This window comes from Sebastes umbrosus, chromosome 21, assembly GCF_015220745.1.
Source record: "Sebastes umbrosus isolate fSebUmb1 chromosome 21, fSebUmb1.pri, whole genome shotgun sequence".
NCBI classification, from domain to species: Eukaryota; Metazoa; Chordata; class Actinopteri; order Perciformes; family Sebastidae; genus Sebastes; species Sebastes umbrosus.
The window spans coordinates 18,952,886-18,971,539 of NC_051289.1; the positions used below are offsets into that span (position 1 = coordinate 18,952,886).

General features: G+C 42.3%; 1 protein-coding gene across 24 annotated transcripts in view; it reads right to left on the reverse strand.

The window, feature by feature from the left end:
• The window catches only part of svila (supervillin a), a 100,862-nt gene that overhangs the window by 46,738 nt on the left and 35,470 nt on the right, over positions 1 to 18,654 (reverse strand). For 14 of the 24 annotated variants that reach the window (XM_037756899.1, XM_037756898.1, XM_037756903.1 and 11 more), the window contains exons 1-6: positions 14,395 to 14,707; positions 6,918 to 6,981; positions 4,335 to 4,426; positions 2,929 to 2,992; positions 2,662 to 2,804; positions 1,867 to 2,581 (exon numbers count right to left, since the gene is read on the reverse strand). In XM_037756899.1, coding sequence (XP_037612827.1) covers positions 1,867 to 2,581; positions 2,662 to 2,804; positions 2,929 to 2,992; positions 4,335 to 4,426; positions 6,918 to 6,981; positions 14,395 to 14,452 — 1,136 coding nt within the window. In that variant the 5' untranslated portion in view covers positions 14,453 to 14,707. Of the gene's footprint in view, positions 1 to 1,866; positions 2,582 to 2,661; positions 2,805 to 2,928; positions 2,993 to 4,334; positions 4,427 to 6,917; positions 6,982 to 14,394; positions 14,709 to 18,654 lie in introns of those variants that run through there. The other 10 variants (XM_037756907.1, XM_037756906.1, XM_037756892.1 and 7 more) reach the window with 5 other exon arrangements.

Here is an 18,654-nt window from a genome sequence, read left to right on the forward strand (position 1 = left end):
TTAAGGTCCACATGTTCAGTCCAACATGTAGGGCTGCATGCGTACTATGGGCGGGTAATGAAATTGATGTCACATGAATCCTCGCGGCCATGCAGACAAAGAGTATAGAAGCAAAGAGGCAAAACTCTGGTGCCTTTTTTGGCAACAGCCGCTAGATGGCGCTGCGGTAGCGCTGCCACCATTTTGGACTGTAAACGGCAATGAGTCTGTGGCCATGGATGTATAAAGAGGCGTCTGTGAATCAGAGAATCGTTTTCTTATTTTTAGGTAAATCAACTTCCCAGTACGAACACTTAAATAGCCCTCATTTAAATCATTATGTCCTAAAATTAGTGTGCTTCAGACCCACGGGACTGCACCGCCCTGCACGCTCATATGACTTATCCGGTTCTGCCAGCTTCCTGCTAGCTGTATGTGGCTGTAATAATGGATATATTGGCTGTAATTCATCACTTTTATTATCTTCTAATACTCCCATGGGCTGTGTGCTGTGGTGGATGTATTAACGTCTCTGTTCCCAAACAACCGGCTATCGGCCAGTAGCTAGCAGTACTAGTAGCGCGACATCAACAGAATCTAATGGAGTTATAGGCTATTTACTAACATGCAGGGCAAAAGCACAGGACTCAACCTCTTGCACATCCATGGTAATATTAATTTGATATTATATTGAAATTACGATAGGATTTTACAATATTAGAGGGAATGATCATTTTTACATCATTATTGTCATTTTCATTGAAAAACATTTAAATGATTTCAGAGTGATTTTTGCAGGGATCTGTACCAAACAAAGATGTTTTCTTAAGTCTGTAGAATATGAGGTGCAGGCCAGGACATCTCCGCACCACCAAAATATTGAATTTAAAATGCCATTTTGACAAATTGTGCAGCCCTACATGCGACACGTTCAACATTAGTACATTTTGAATAAACAAGCGCTTCAGCTGCTTCAGGGTTCTGCCTACTGAGTCGAGCATGTTGTCCTCAGATCTCTTACTGATCTTCTCTTCACTTCCCTGGAGTCAAAGAGTGATGAGTGGTTGGTAATCCAGCCTTGGTGCAAGCACAGCTTCTACAAGTACGGTACAGTATGTTGAAGTTGAACCACAAAGTCGGTCTGAAAACTTGTGACTGATGTCAACAACAGACCGATAGAACCATCGGTTCAACTCGAGCTGCAATAAACTGGAGCTCTCCTTTAAGGAAGCACCTGGTGATGCTCTGATCAGCATTCTAGAACTTCTCAAAGAGGAGTTAAGAAAGTGGGATCAGCTACAGAGCCAGATGGTTCGCTTCATTCAAACAGCATCGGAAAACAGCTCTTCCTAACCAAATAGCGACAGCTCGGCCAGTGAGAGTTCCCTTAGGGAGTTTAAAAAATACAAGAAATTTGCTTTTCTCAACAGTTCAGCCTGAAATCTCTGGAATTGAAATACAGCACATTATGTATTAACCTGCCCTGTATTTTTGCAAGCCCCAGCTGTGGGTCTCAGTGGGACTCAAAGATTGTTCCAGAATGAGCTCAGGTTACGAGACCTGGTATGAAACCACGGGCCTGCCGACAGGACGACCTTGGACACGTGTGGATACGAGGGACAGAGACAGAGATGGAGGGAGAGATAATGCTGTCACAGCGAGTCCATCTATTAAAAGAGAATGATACAGCAGTGTTCTGCCCCACATGGAAACCATGCTCGAACCCTGTGCATATGGATTTGAAAGGAAGCTGGTGTCTGGACCCTAGAAGGGGAATAGTCTGCTGATGAGATATCAAACACAGAAAGACTTAATAGTGAAGCGAGGGAGAGAAACAACTTTGGATATAAATAGAGATCACATAGGAACAGGGACCGGACCACTCACCCCTGCCTGCTGAGGATGCTGTGGGCCTGCTGCTCGATGAATAGGTCCCCAGGAGACGCCCCGTGTTTAGGTGACGAAAGGGAAGCGTGCCTGCTCATCTTGGGTGAACTGGGTGGCATCCCCGTGACGGAACAGTCCTTGGCGGGCACCTTGGCAGCTGATGACAGCGATGTCACATCCATGTACGAGGAAGAGGACGGAGGCTCGGGAGGAGCGGCTCTGCGTTGATTCTCCAGGTTCATCAGCCTCTCCCTCTCCGAGAACGAGTCCACCCTGGTCCGACTCATCTCGTAACTCGGGTCGGGGTGCTGCGGCGCCGTGCGTCCGACCCTCGGGCTAGTGGTGGAGGTGTATGAACTCGGGGCGATGTCCCTCCCGTCCTCCCCCGCTGACTCCCCTCGGATTCTCCTCTCCGAGCCTTCCGAGTCCTTCCGGGTGCGAGCTTGAGGGCGGGGGGGTTGGTCCGAGTCTGGCTCCTGATCTAAAGAGATGCCGTAGCGCTCGGCCAGCTGCCGGCGCCGCTCCGCCTTGTAGCGGGCGATGCGTTCGACCTTGGACTCGAGCTCGGGGGCACCGGTGGTGGAAGTGTAGATGGGCTCTGTGTGGATGGAGGACTGGGGGTCAGGTCTGCAGAGAGCTCTGGACTGTCGCTCTGGAGCCGTCAGCTGCATTTCTGGGCTTTCGAATCCCTCCGTGCCGTACCGCTGGACTGTAACTAGGAGACACAGAGAGAACACGAGTCAGTCATCGCCATAGCAACACAAATAAAGAGTCACGGTGCTGTACTGGTCTCACCACCACAGGGCTCACAGGGATCAGAGGCCCTGGTGTATCGCGGCGTGTCCTCCTCCAGAAGCCGGTTGGCCACCAGGCTAGGCAGCAGAGACGGATGCACCTCAGCCTCTATGCCCTCCAACCGCCGAGCGATACGCTCCTTTCTACACACACACGTGGACAGAAAGGAAGAAGTAGTCGACCTCAGACACGTTATTATCCACCACAACATTTATCATCATCAGAAATGCTTCCAGCCTTTTTATACACTCATCATCACCTCCTCACCTGTTCATTTCCCAGTCACTTGTGCTTGTGGTTATGCCTTCAAATCGTTTCCTCAATTCAGAGACTAAAGAGGGAATAAAAACATAACACTATTATAGCTTAACAAAAGGAGAACATCTGTCTTGGCATCTCAACCGAACCAATCTGTACCTTCCGGACATTTACAGGTTAGATCTGGATGTCAGATGTTAGAGTCCAGTATTTGTATCTACTTTTAAACTGAATTTAATTCTTTTGAATACTTCAAATTCAAATCTATTTCGGTTTTGCTTTCAATATTTTTAAGTAAAAATGTATAATTATTAAGGCTGTCAAAGTTAACTTTACGTGATAATACAAATTTGTTTTAATGACATTAATTTCTTTAACACATTAACACAACTTGCAATGTTTGGATTGTAGAGGGCTCAGTGTTAAAGCTAGAGTGAAGATACTGGCATCATATGAAATTGAAAAACCTAACGAATCCATTGGTACCAACCATGTCATACTAGCTTGTAGCGAAGGAGGTTAAATAACGCTCCAAACTTACGCTAAATTTTGACGAAGAAAAACTGTCATGGCCATTTTCAAAGGGGTCCCTTGACCTCTGACCTCAAGATATGTGAATGAAAATGGGTTCTATGGGTACCCACGAGTCTCCCCTTTACAGACATGCCCACTTTATGATAATCACATGCAGTTTGGGGAAAGTCATAGTCAAGTCAGCACACTGACACACTGACAGCTGTTGTTGCCTGTTGGGCTGCAGTTTGCCATGTTATGATTTGAGCATATTTTTTATGCTAAATGCAGAACCTGTGAGGGTTTCTGGACAATATTTGTCATTGTTTTGTGTTGTTAATTGCTTTACAATAATTAATATATACATACATTTGCAAAAGCAGCATATTTGTCTACTCCCAAGTTGATAAGAGTATTAAATACTTGACAAATCTACCTTTAAGGTACATTTTGAACAGATAAAAAATGTGTGATTAATTTGCGTTTTAGAATTTGAATAGATTGAAAGCCCTATTATTGCAATGTATTGAATCGTAACCCCATCTATTTACATTTTCACATCCACAGACTCTCTCATTACTCAAATCACAACTTGTATACAGCGAATCAAACTACTATATTCACCATTCAGTGTGACTTAACAGACCCACTATAGGATCATATCTCTTTATTGGAGTAAATGGAGCCGGTCTAAAAAAAAAAATTAGAGTGCAGAGTTTCATACTGTATGTGAGGACTGTGTTGGTAAGACAACTGGTTTTAGACAACTCTTGACATGAAGCCACCTGGCAAAGAGGCTGCTGTTGCACAACAGTGACTTTCAAAAACCCTGAGAAAGTTGACATTGCGAGGGCCTTTTGCAAGCAGGCAGGAAATAAAAAAATAAAAAAATCCTTACTCACCTTTGGGGAGATTGGCCAAGAGACTAACATCTATATCCTTGGTGCTTTTTGCTGGGTCGTCTTTTTCGTCGAGGGAGAATTCTTTCTGGAAGCTGAGGGGTGCAGGATAAATACCGACTGTTATTGAAGCAGGGCTGAGCTGTGGGAAAGTGTGGGGTTTGTTTATAGGCCCACAGTGTCGGCAGTTGTGAGGGGCTCAGCCGAATGAATCTGAATTTGATCAAACAGTAAATAAAAGGGTTTGGCTGGAATGATGTTCAAGAATCTCGTCAAACAGCCAATGGGTTATGGATGGAGCTACGAAAACAAGAAATTAATCATCTAAACAATACATTTGTAACTTTCATTAAGTCTTCAATCCCCTAATATTTATCTAGAAATTAAAAGGCTTTACCCTCGGCACACCCACGTCTCTCTCAGAAACATACTGAAGTCGTTTATGGCTTTGAGTCAAAACCACACAGTTAAGATACGGCTATAAAAGAACTGGCAGTAGATTACTGATGTGAGAAAACAGTCAAGAATTGGGAAAACATGACTTTGCGGCTTTGTCCGTTCCAGCGACCGCAGAGTTGTGAACACACACATAGACATCATACATCTTTTTCTATCAAAACAGCATCTGTTTTTCATGACATCTAACTCCTACATGCACAACGTTCTGAGTCACAGCCACACACACACACACACACACACACACACACACACACACAGTACGGCACCAACTTGGTGTCACAGCGCCCGGCGTCCTTGCTGCTGCGAAAGAAACGTTCTAAATGGAGGGTAACGTATAGACCTGGTGGTGTATTTGACACCTGGCCAACAACACAAATGCTGAGCAATCCTACTACAGTGTAATGCTGCAGCAAGGTTTCACACTGCCGCGCAGCAAAGTGAGCTTATCTTGGACACTTGCCCTGTCTGAAAGCACCAAAGCTTTATCTGATACCCTGCTATCTGTTTGCTTACATAATTAAAGTACTACATTAAGGTTGTGTTTAATGGATATCTCCATTTCGGTCTTGGATAAGTACTTAAAGGGAAACTTTGGTATTTTTCAGCCATGTTTTTGTGTCTAACTGACCAATAGCGACAAGATTTTCTGAAACTGGTCCAGTATTGACGGAGAGCGCTGTAATATGGTGCTATTGGGGCAAGCTGGCACCGTCAATTACGTCTACTAAAAGTGCTATTATGCGATTGTTATTGTCTGACATTATGGAAAGAGTCTCACTCAATTAGGAGAAGTGTCGTTCTGGAATTTAGCAAGGTGACGTGAATGGAAGACAACGGTGGAATAGTGGAATACGTCCACGGTGGAGACGCGAGTGGCAGCCGGGCAGAGTTTGTTGTGTTGGGACGTACAGAAAGCGGAGCTTAAGTGTTATCTAAAATATTTCCAATGTCCTTTGAGTGGGACTTGGACACACTAATAAACAGTCCGGATCAAGTAAAAGGTAAGAAAAAGGTTTTATTCCTCTGTAGGGTCTTTTCCTTAATGTTGTCAGACACTTATAATCACAATCTGAGCCTGTCAGTGGCCAAAAACAAGCATTTTTAGTGGACGTAACATTACATTGATGCTGCTCACTGCACTAGCTTTTTTTAGCTTTTAGCGGCTGCTGGTTCCAGTGTTCTCCGTCAATACTGGACCAGTTTCAAAAATTGTTGTCCCCATTAGTCATTCAGTTTTTTAAAAAAAGAAATAGCACATTCTTTCTCTTACATAAGCAATAAAACGCACACTTGTTCAGTTCAACACATGCAATGGTTTTGCTGTTACAGCGTTACTTGCTCTGGTAGCTGACCAGTATGGTGGCTATTGAGTGCTTGATGATGATCTCATTCTTTTATTGTACTCATATTAAAGTCGACATATCACGCTCATTTTCAGGTTCATACTTGTATTTTAAGGTTTCTACTAGAACATGTTTACACGCTTTAATGTTAAAAAAAACACATCATTGTTCTCATCCTGTCTGTCTGAATAAACCTGTATTCACCCTCTGTCTGAAACGCTCCGTTTTGGCGCCTGTCTCTTTAAGACCCCCCTTCTGAAAAAAGCCCAGTTTGCTCTGATTGGCTGGTGTAAAAAAATATGGTGCACCTTTGCAAAGCTAGTTCTCAGATCTGAATGGCTTGTTGAATCACGTGTTCTGATCTAAACAGCTCACAGAAAACTGACTAGGTCGTCTTTTTTCACAGTTTGTGGGTCGGTAGGCTCTCCAGATACCCAGATGTGCACAAGCATTGAAAAGAGATTTTTTATGTCTCCTTTAATATCTCAAGATGAAAGCCCCCATGTGTACAATAGTTATATGATTGTAGCATCTTTAAAATCATTCTGATGGGGTTTTTTTTGTAATAGAAACTGGTGTCTCAGTCTCTTCTTCAAGACTATCACAACAGTTGTGGTACAACTACTACCATGGACCGGACATTTTCAAATGCTACACATAGGAGCTTTAATGTGATGATGATTTATTTATGTCAAATCTCTTATATGGACCCAGGGTTTTTATTCACTGGGTCTTTAACAAAGTGATCTAACACAACAGAATGTTTTTTTTAAGCATATCTTACCTCAAAGCTCTCTTCTGCAGCAATCTGGGGTTGCTTAGTTTAAGGGCCGTCTCACTCCCAAGTCCTGTGGACAAAACAAAATAGTGTAACGTTTAGTCACGTCACAATGCTCGTCCATCTAACTGCATTTTAATTTTGCACAGCAGAACCTTCAGTTTTAGCTTTTAATGAACACATTGCAAAGGTGACCCAGTCTGCAGGTCCCTGGCACAGAACCGCATTCATTAAGTGGACTTCCGCTGAGGAAAACAAGATGTGATGTGGAAAGCAATAATCGCCCCGCCTGACCGAATCCCATCAAATAAGAAGTGATCTGTGTAGTTAAAAAGGTACAACAAACAACAGCAACAAATCACCACTGCACTTAACACCCAGAGACAGTGGCTGTAACCATCTCAAGTATCAGTCGCTGTCGCTGCGCATGAGGTCATAGCTGAAAGGGTTTGATAGAAGAGAGTGACTGCGTGTATGTGTCACTGAGACCGGCGCTGTGAAGTCTGATCGCACGTCAAGGTTGCAGTGCAGCTGGAATGATGCCAGGAGGAGCCGAGCACATCAGTGTCACTGGGCAGAACTTTCATACCCGACGTGAATATAGATTGGGGACAAAATGAAGAGTAAGGGTGGAGGGGGTGGGGTGGGTGTAATCGGTACAGCATAGTATGGCCCTATTTTGTGTCACAATATTGTATCGATAAACAGACATCAAGTATCTTTTATTATATAAACTAACCTCTTAACCCGGCCGCTATGCTGTCTTTCAGATGGCGGGCTCATTCTTGAAGCTATAGTGAAGATACTGGAATCATATGAAACTGAAAAACCACAGGAATCAATTTGTACCAACCATGTCGTGTTAGCTTGTCGGGAAGAACGCTAGATAATGCTCCAAAGAATTGGTAATTAAGGTTTTAAAACTCTCTGAGACCAACAATCCCGAGTGACATTACTGTCTTTAAGACAGGCTGTAGCGGGCTCAGTCTGAAGATACTAATTTTATATGAAGAAACAAGAATATATAGAAGAACCATACCAACCATGTCATGTTAGCTTGATTAGAAGAATGCTAGATAATGCTCCAATTTTAGTTAAATTTTGGCGTGGAAAAACTGGCATGGCCATTTTCAAAAGGGGTCCCTTGACCTCTGACCTCAAGATATGTGAATGAAAATGGGTTCTATGGGTACCCACGAGTCTCCCCTTTACAGGCATGCCCACTTTATGATAATCACATGCAGGTTTGGGGCAAGTCATAGTCAAGTCAGCACACTGACACACTGACAGCTGTTGTTGCCTGTTGGGCTGCAGTTTACCATGTTATGATTTGAGCACATTTTTTTATGCTAAATGCAGTACCTGAGAGGGTTTCTGGACAATATTTGTCATTGTTTTTTGTTGTTAATTTATTTCTAATTATAAATATATACACGTATTTGCATAAAGCAAGCCCAAGCCCGTGTTCATAAGAGTATTAAATACTTGACAAATCTCCCTTTAAGGTACATTTTGAAGAGATATAAAATTGTGAGATTAAATATTTGAATTGAGTGACAGTCCTAGTTATTAGATAAAACAGATGTTGACAAACTGCATAATTTGCAGTTGAAAAAGGATAATAAATCACAATATATATTTTCGCAATACTCAGCATATCGCAAAATGTTTAAAATCACAATAACATCGTATCGTGATTTAAGGATCATGATAACATCGTATCGTGGGGTTTCTGGTGATTCTCGCCCCTAATGAAGAGACATAGAAACCATATTGTCCAATTCCCCAAACCTTACAAACACACTATTATGAAGCCATGTTATAAAACTCAATTAGACACACATGAGTGAGCAATCACCTACTAAAGTCTGGGATCTATAAGGAAAATGGCCAAAATCAGTAAACAAGGGCAGCATATGACATAAACACCTGCCTCCAGAGAAATACAGCCTCATTACCAAGAAAAAGGGGCATTAGTGGGTATTACACATCGTAAACAGTCTTGTGAGGAATGCAAGTTGTGTGGAGCATCCCCTTAAGGAATGTCCGCTCCAGTTATCGACTCCAAACCTCCAACGTGTGGTTGCGGCTGCCCTCGGACCTCAGAGCGGCCAGAGCTGTGCAATTTCGGGACAAACGTGGTCCCACTTCCATCCCGTACGAGTTCACCTCAGGGCCGCGTGACGCCCCCGACTCCCCCACGGCTCCACCCCAAAAACCCCCAACCTCTCCCCCGAGGACGCCCACCCTAACTCCCTCCCCATTCCAGATCTGTTAGTCCTTATTAAGGATGTTTGGGTTGATGCTTTAAATCCCTCCGACTTAAGCAAAACATCATTTGAGAAGAAAGCGGGCTTATTTGGAGAGGGCCGGCGTGCCTGGATGTGTTTGGGGATGGTCATGTATTGTTTCAGCTGGGGGGGAATATACGGCTGGTGAAAACACGACTCATTCCCTGCGAGTCTTGAATGATAATCCTGGTTATCTGAGCCGTTTGTGTTTTCTTTTGAAAATGATCCAAAGATTAGGTTGACAGCATTCTAGCAGGTATTTCAAAGTATAAAACAATGGATAGATTAGATTTGTCTGATATGTAGCCAAGTATCCCGCTAACACCTACACATATGTGCAACTACAAAGCTGAAACCAGTTCTGTGTGAGCCTCATGAGGTCTGGGCGAACTGAACTTACTCAAAACATACATTACCATGTAAAAGTTCACATTAACCCTTTGAACCCTTTACTTTTTTTGCTCTGATTCACTTTCATTTACAGGCTTTCAGTAGCTTTCAGTCACTAGAAGTCTTATCTAGGCGTGCCATGAAATGCTTTTTTCAGAATAAATTGACCATCTAGAAACAGCATGTACAGTAAGTGGTGCTATATATGTTCTAGGACAGGTTTCACGAGAAGGAAATGTTTTTGCAATGTGTAATAGTTGAAAAGATTTTGGGCCTGAGACAATTTTTTTGCCCACATTTCTTTACATCTTGGTGAATCAGCACCATAAAAAGTAGAGATGCGGCGATACCGGATCGGATATCGGGGCCGATACTGACTCATATAGCTGGATCGGATATCGGTGACAATGGGGCCGATCTATTAAATTAAATTCTACGTGTATATACTATAAACATTATATACTGGAATTTGAATTCTTGTTTATGTTTTGACCAGTTTGTTGCTGCATTAAAAAAGTTTAATTGCTGTTCATTTTGAAGATCTTTTTTACCAAGTTGTTGGTGTACGATTTATTATTTCAATAATAAATAATATATGTTATCTATGTATTTATTTGTTACATTTTGTTTTACAAAGTTAGGAAAGCTATGTTTAAGTCAAGCCTGATGTTGTCTTACACATCCCTTCCACACAGTTAGGTATACAGCTTATTAATTATACACTGGTATTGGATTGGTTCTCGGTATCGGCCGATACCCCAAAGCCCCGGTATCACTATAGGTAACGAGAAATATGCGGCCCCGCAGCAAAAGCTGGACCTGAAAGGCCAAACACACCGCCATCCAACGTTAGAGATGGAAGTAAGCGCTCCACATATATTGAGCATCATCTTTTCTTGTAAAGTGTCCGGTGTAATCGGAAGATTTCCTCACTGTGACATCCCTAGCTACAACACACACTTTGCCCAAATCAACATGTTTTTTGCCAGAGCGCTTGTTTCCCATTGCTCTCTACAATGCAGGTGGTGAGCAAAATGTTATCATGACCAACAGTCATAAAGGTCAAACATGTAAGAATAACACCCAAGTTGACAAATCCCAGAATCTCTCTTTAAGTAACAGTGTGGAACAAAACCAGATGCCACAGTAAAGGATAATGAGCTGCTAGTGTGAAAATAACAAAAAGCATTCGTCCCTCCGGGGCAGCTGTATGAGGCTATCGTCACGTCTAACATACAGAGTTCTCCGCAGCTCAGACCTGTGTTCCTTTAACACCTCATACAGCCTATATGTAGTGGCATGCGGGCCATCGGAGGCGACCCCCCCCTCGGAAAGCCTCGATGCATTCGTCATTCCAGACGCGGGCATAAAAACCTCCACGATGATCACAGATGTGGCAGAGCCTTTGATGCTGGCTGTAATGTATAGAAACTCTATGGCCGGGAGGGACTGATGCAGGAATTCCTCAGCGCAGCGCCCCGTGTGCGTTGATGAGGCCGTAAAAGCGTCTCGACTCTGATAAAACATGAGGATAAAAATGGTTTCATGATTCAATGGAGTGTCATTCAGGCTCTGCGGTGAGGAAAGCCTTTTATGTGAAGGTCTCAAAGGTGTGAATATGTAATAATATACAGTATATATATATATTAACCATTAACCGACATTAAGCATTTTAACCGATTAACGCTATCGGTTAAAACTGTTAAAAGAAATATTAATAATTCATTAAAAAGCTGAGCGGCTCAGACGAGCATCTCGTCACTTCAAGGAGAAAAGTTGGTCCATCAAGTTGGCAACGGTCTCTCAGCTCGCTTGAGCGGAGGAGTTGTAGTTTCATAGCATTTATTCACCGACAAATAAACTTTACACACACTGCTCCACCTACGTTCACAGCTTCACATCAAAATTAACAAGAATTACAACGTTAATTCAGCAACAAATTGGTCAAAACTTAAGCAAATAAAATTCCAGTATATAATGTATATAAATATAGAATTGAATTGAATAGATCGGCTCCATTTTCACCGATACCCGATCCAACTGTTTGAGTCAGTATCGACCCGATATCCGATCCAGTATCGGTACCGGTGCATCCCTACTTTAACCCAACGCCCAGGTCAAAGCTCCCAGTTAGAACACATTACAAATAAATGAGGGACCAATCAAACGATGTCATGGATGTCAATCAAACAGAAATGCTTACACCATGTCATGAGACACAAACACACCCGGTGTGGCAACCAAAGAGGCATCAGGGGCTGAGCATTATGTCCAAATTGAGATACAGGATTAACTCAGATTGCTGGGATTACAGCGGAAATGTGTCACTCTTTAACTGTCTGCATTACATCACACTACATTGGCATGTGTGCACGTGCATGTTCAGGTCTTAACACCACCCCCCCCCAAAACAGTTGCCCACCTACTCTGCCTTCACCCCGTTGAACTAAAGCCCTCCCTGAGAGAGGCTTAAGAAGTAAAGCATTAAAAGAAAAACAGATGGAGAATCAGAAATTAGGTGAGGCCGTGTCTACAAACAGTAGGTTTAACAAAAGGATGTGACAATAAGCCAATTTAGCACTAATAACAATGAGGATACAAGCAGCTTGGCCTCAAATTCAATGCAGGGGGAGGAAACAGAGCAAGCTACACCGACACATTTAAACCTTCCAACAAACTCCAACACACGTCCTCAATCCTTCCCAAAACACATCTCTCTTCTCGTGTAAAAGCCTTAAACTCTGGGGCCACCTGTTGCGGATTCCCAGACAGTTTAGCGTGGAGAAGCCAGATCTCAACACTCAGTTCTCACTCCGAAAATATTACAGAGACGGGAGGGAATAAGAAGCATTTCTGAGAGCCAGACGTGGACCTGTAGCTTGTGAACAATAGTCCTGGATGATATGAATCTAGAATCAGAATAGGTAGAAAGTAAGTAGGTTATTCACATACAAGGAAGTTGCCTTGGTGTTTTGTGCATAACCTATAATAAACAATAGACATATTAAGGATATAAAAGTATTTAATCGCAAATCAATCACAATTTTTTTTTTAAAACTGAGCCCCCTACAATCTAAAAATCGCAAGTTGAGTTAATGGGTTAAAGAAATTAGTGATGTTAAAACAAATTTGGTTCTCAGGATTGCATGTCATTTCATTCAATACAGATTTACTGACAAGGGGGGAAAATCTTCGCAAATTAACAAGCTACCTTGCTAACTGTCATTCAGCTTGTTAGCTAACGGCAAAATACTATAAATTCACACAATTCATTCAAGAGACACATGTGTTCTATAAATTATTCTCTCATTCTGGTCTAAAACAATTCATTTTTGCACAGCAATTTATATTCCACCAATAAAAGTGGATGGTGCAACACAGCTAATAGAGTGCTGCAGGGATGACACATTTTTGTAGGCCAACCAGGAAGTTAGCATCGCCCTGGTTCCCTCGACAAAAAGCCAATGGGATTGTTCCATTGGATTTTGGATTACTGCAGAAAATAAACTCTGTGGCAAACAAATGTTTATAGTACTTACACGTTTTGTTCAGCAAGATAATCTTCACAACTGAACACCACTAATGCAATCGCCAGAAGTATAAAGCTAACGTTAGGCTATAAACGAACTACACTGCGGTCGCATTGGTCAGCGTGATGACGTTTTGTAGTCTCATTTAGCCACTTGTTAGCGATCTTCACTTTTAAGAAACAAAGAGTTTTAAAATTCATGAGTGGGGTATTTATTGATGTATTTTATGTCATAAAACAAAACATTTAAATCTCTTAAGCTTGTGTTAATCACAGAACTTATTTCAGGCATCTTACTAAAAACCCATTAAAAAAAAACATGACTTCCGGAGAAGGGAACCGGAAGTGCTAAAATGATAACTAATTTCTGGGTTTTAGGACTCATTCCTCTAGCACTCTATAAGCTAAGCTACATTAACTGCGTTAATGTCCTTTAATGTCCGTTCTCCATTTTGGACTGTCCGGCTTTCAGTTCCCTCGAAGGTCAGCGCTGTCAAGATGGTTTGCTAATGGTCAACAGCGCAAATATGAATAACAAAGTTCAACTCAATGCTAAAAAAAAAAAAAGTGCATTTCTATTTGGCCCTCTCAATGGAATCCATTGTTTTTGGGGCAATTTCAATTGAAATCAATACATTTTCAGAATCAGAATCAGAATCAGAATCAGAATCAGAATCAGAATCAGAATCAGAATCAGAATCAGAATCAGAATCAGAATGGTTTTACTGCAAAATGATGCCTTTCTAAATGCTGGTGTGACTTGGACCTTAGACATTGGGCAAAACTGGCTGGCTAAACTTCTAGTTAAACATCACTGAAGATTTAACAATTTGGAATTCATTCATATTATTTTTATAATAACGATGAGAGTAAAGCTCCATAATGTCGGCAATTCAATGAATTTGATTTGTCATCCAGCCCCAGTGGTAAAGCCTAAGAATACATCCATACATGCAACTTCACTTTTCCTAAAATCGGAGTCCAAGTAGCTGCGGAGCCTAGAAACAGCTTCCTCTCTAGAACAGCCCTGCGCTGTGAGAGTCCCTTATCTCTGCTACGTGGTGTCCTTGGAGGCTACAGCTGCAGCGCAAGGACAGCTGGCTAGAAAGCAGGACAGTGAGAGCAGAGAGGAAAGGGAGTCTGCGGTTTTACTGCCTGCCAACTTCTGAGAGCTCAGATTCTCCCCCCGCTCCGCAAACCAGAGTAACCTGTCCCCGATGCTCCTCAAGCCCGAGCTTCACAAAATCTCAGCTGCGAGTCTGCGTGCTCTTACCTTGGCTGCAAAACTTGACATGAGTCAGGTAATTCGAGATCCACGGGTTCCGATACATTTTGGCAACAAAGTCGGGGTGGAAGGGGGGAAGACAGAAAAGAAAGGAAGACGGGGTAGAAAGAGGGTGAGGGCTGCTCAGGAGGTGATGCAGCTACAAAAGCAGTTTGTCAGTGCTGCGGGACAGACGAGGAGAGGAGAGGACAGAGGGGAGTCAGGTAGCGTTAGAGAGAGGCAGAGGAGGGAGGGAGGGGAGAGATTAGAGAGAGAGAGAGAGAGAGAGCGAGAGACGTCCCAGCCGCAGTGCCGGTGCGAGTTTAGAGGTGGTCCTGGTAGGCCAGGGGTGCCCAATACGTCGATCGCGATCTACCGGTCGATCGCAAAGGTAGTGTGGGTAGATCGCATGGCATTAAAAAAAAAAAAAAAAAAAAAAAAAAAAATTTTTTTTTTTTTTTTTTTTTTTAAAATAGACGTCAGCCAACAAATTGCAACACAGTTTCACCTGAACTCATCTGGAGTGGAGGATGAGATTTTGACACTACAAGCTGACATTCAGCTTAAGTCCAGGGCTCATGGACAGTTCTGGAACTTCCTCACAGAGGAAAAGTACCTCAACATGAGGAAATGTGCTACCTCCTTCACTGCATTATTCAGCTCCACTTATTTATGCGAGTCAGCCTTTTCCCACATGAAGATTATTAAGTCCAAATACCGTTCCACCTTGACTGATGATCATTTGGAAGTGTGCTTGAGGCTGGCTATCAGCAGCTACTGTCCGGACTATGCATCCCTGGCTGATTCCATTCAGTGCAAGTCATCAGAGTAAGGTAATGACAACAAATGTACAGAGTTATATTGTACAATATGGGTTCATGCAGTTATGCAAGGTACACCAACATATATTGTACATATAAAGAATACTCAATATATTTATAAATAAATATATGTTTTGCATTTTTATAGTAGGTAGATCATTTTGACTTGGTCATTTTATAAGTAGCTCGCATGCTGAAAAAGTGTGTGCACCCCTGTGGTAGGCAAACAGAGGAGTGGTGAAGCTGTGGCTGCAGCTCTGCCCTCTTCTGAGATCCACTCCTCCTCCGCTCTGGAACCGCTAACCAGTGCCCGCCACAACAACCTGCAGGGCTAAAAGCTGCTCAGCACGGGCTGAGCTCATTAGCCTAAGGCGAGCAAATTAGGCCCCCATCCCTATACTCCAGATTGGAGAAAAAAAAAAAAAAGAGTCTTGCATGCTTCAGAATGAAGCGCAGGGGAAAGAGGAAGAAGAGTACGTGTGTGAAAGTGAAAGAGAGAGAGAGAGATAGTTAGGAGTGTCCCAGGAGGAGCGCCTGCCTTCCCTTGGCTCGCACACACGAGCGGGATGCCAAAGAAACCGGTGCATAGCGTCAGAAAAAGGAGGGGAGAGAAGAGAAGAGGGAGCGCGCAGGCAGGCAGGGTGGACGGGAGTGGAAATAAAGTGAGCAAGGGGAAGAGGAGAAAGTTACAGTTTTTCTCAATTGTTTACACACAAATACTGGTACTTGACACACAATGACCACAACATGTAACTCATGCACCAACCCCCTGAACCAATTCTGCTAAACTACAAGCACAATTCCTGCTTTACACTCAAATTGCAGTTCTAAAACACACTTTTTTTCAAAACACTACACACAATTCTCTGCATTTGGCACAATTTTCATGAAGAAAATCTCATTTTCACAAGGAACACACTGTCATTCAAAATTCTAAAGTCAATTGCCCTACTATGCACACTGACTCATCACATGGGCAAACACCTGTCACACAGTGTTACAATTAGCAATCAGAGCTTTAGCATAAAAGGGCAAACATTGCTTGTGATGTGGATGAGGTGCTGTGGCCAGACCGAAACAGAAGAGAGGATGCAGCATAGTTTTTTTTCCCGTTTTTTTTACTGTAACTGTATACAGTAAATTCTTCTGTTGTTTTGTATGTAGACCACTGTATGTGCAACTTTGTGTTGGTTGGGATGTTCACTGTGTACATTGTTTTTGTGGGGAAAATAAAATATATTTGTTACCGTGTATTTGTGTGTTCTGAGTATAAAAACAATATTCTAAAATATTTTACAACACACTTATGTATGTACTGTCTGTAGTAAGTGTAACACTGAACAAAAAAAAGGCCTAAGTCATTATGATGAATGGAGAAGAAGTGTTTTCCATTCATCATAGTGTTTTACATTGAGCACATCAGTGTTCAACTGGTTCTTATAAATGTCTATTCATATGATGGTTTGTGTGTGTTATTTGAAAACAAAATACCATTTTGAGAAGAAATAACATTGTTTTGAATGTAAAGTTTCATTTTGCAGGAGAATTGAGGGGTTTTGCCCATTGTGTGTGTGTTTTTTGATTTGTGTGTAGAGTTCTGAGAGTATGAGGCATGCTTTCAGAAAATGTGTGTAAACAATCGAGAAAAACTGTAAAATGACCCTCTCGGCCAGATGAGAAATTCCAGTCATCTCTCAGCGGGGACAAAATAAAAGGAGAGAGAGAGAGAGGGAGAGAGAAAGAGGAGGTGGGAGGGGACAAAGAGAGGGCAAGAAAGAGAAATAGTGAAGCAAAGTCAGGAGGAGATAGAGCGTAATGAGAGACGGAGAATGCGAGTGTCCGCTTGTGAGTAATGCTATCATTATGCTTAACACCGTGGTTCTTCCTCGAGCAGCTGAAAAGACGCACAAGGGGGAAGACAAATAGGGTTTGATTTATCGTCAGCTCCGTTTTCACACACTCATCAAATGTGTGTGTGTGTCTCAGAGCACACATATTCCCCGTGAGTCATGGTGTGTATAAACCCATTTCCTAGTATGATTATACTGTAAGTGAATGCCAAGACACCTCCTCACCTACGCATCAACGTGACGACGGCGACGTGCTTATCATTGTACTGAGGGGGGATTTGGCACAGAGCCCGACGCTGCTTTTCAGACGCTGTTGTGGGAAAACAGTGAGCAGGGTATCTTATCTCTCTGCAGAATGCAGAGCGAAAGCTGTCGCCGCGAAAACATGCGGGCATCAACATAAAGCAGATCTAGCGGATGGAAGCGGTCGCAGAACGTCGGTTTTCTCAAATCAGAGGCTGCGGAGTGGCAAGAATAGCAATCAGAGGACAGAAGACTTGGAATGAATGCTGTGATTTACAGAATGCATAGAACTCAGTAGGGCTGGGACAATACACCTATCTCCCGATTCGATATTGATAATTGCAATTTTTAAGTATTGCGATTGCTTTTTTAACACTAGACCATGGGAAAAAGTTGAATCATACACTTCTATGGACTTTTACTTTGGAAAAAATCTAAAATAATAAAGTAAAAATGTTTGATTTTCAGCATGTACTGTATGTAGTCAGAGATGTCCTGAATATATCATTGTCAGACATTATTTAAATTTTTTCCTGCAATCCAAAAATCAAAGAATAAAATACATTTCCCTCACAAATTAGTGGTATTTTCTTTTTAATTTATAACGGACACGCAATGTTTTATACTTCTGGTGAATATAATCCAATCAATAATATTTCCATATCTGTATTTTGTATATACAGTTCCCTTTGTTATCACCTTATTTGGAAAACCGGACGTATTCACACGTGTATACTTCCTCTAACTTCTCCAAGTCTGTCTGTAGCTCTCCCATCAGCTCTGTTCTCTTTATACATCCATGGTCAGCTCCATCGGGGCCGTTTGAATGCATTTAATAAAAATGTCAGCATATGGGTGCTCTACATTTGTAGCGTCGGCCCATTTGACCATGGAGATGAGAGTGACGGCCGGCTTGACAGACATTACCGCAATACGATGACGTCTCCTGTCCGTGACAGAGTTAGCATGCAGCTTTAACCGTGATGTCTAGCTCTGCTTTTCATGTTGATGTGTGAAACCCAAAGTGTTTCCATACTTTACTGTATGTGTAGTGTTTACCACGTTGGATTTAACATGTGAGGGTGCAGGTCGCATCCACGTGTACCCTCCGCCGTTTTCTACTTTCTCGTTTCTGCTCGCTGCGGTTTGTTTTGGTTGATGGATACGGAAGGGATATGGCGTCACGTTACTCAGACTACAACAATAAAAGCGGTTACTTCCTTTTACCTCCGCATAGAATCAAATGAAGCAAAACTATCGATTCTGGCAATAAAAAAAATATTTCAAAATCGCAAAAAAAAAAAGCATAGTTGAATCGATTTTTAGATCTCATTGCATTTCATCTAAAAAATTTT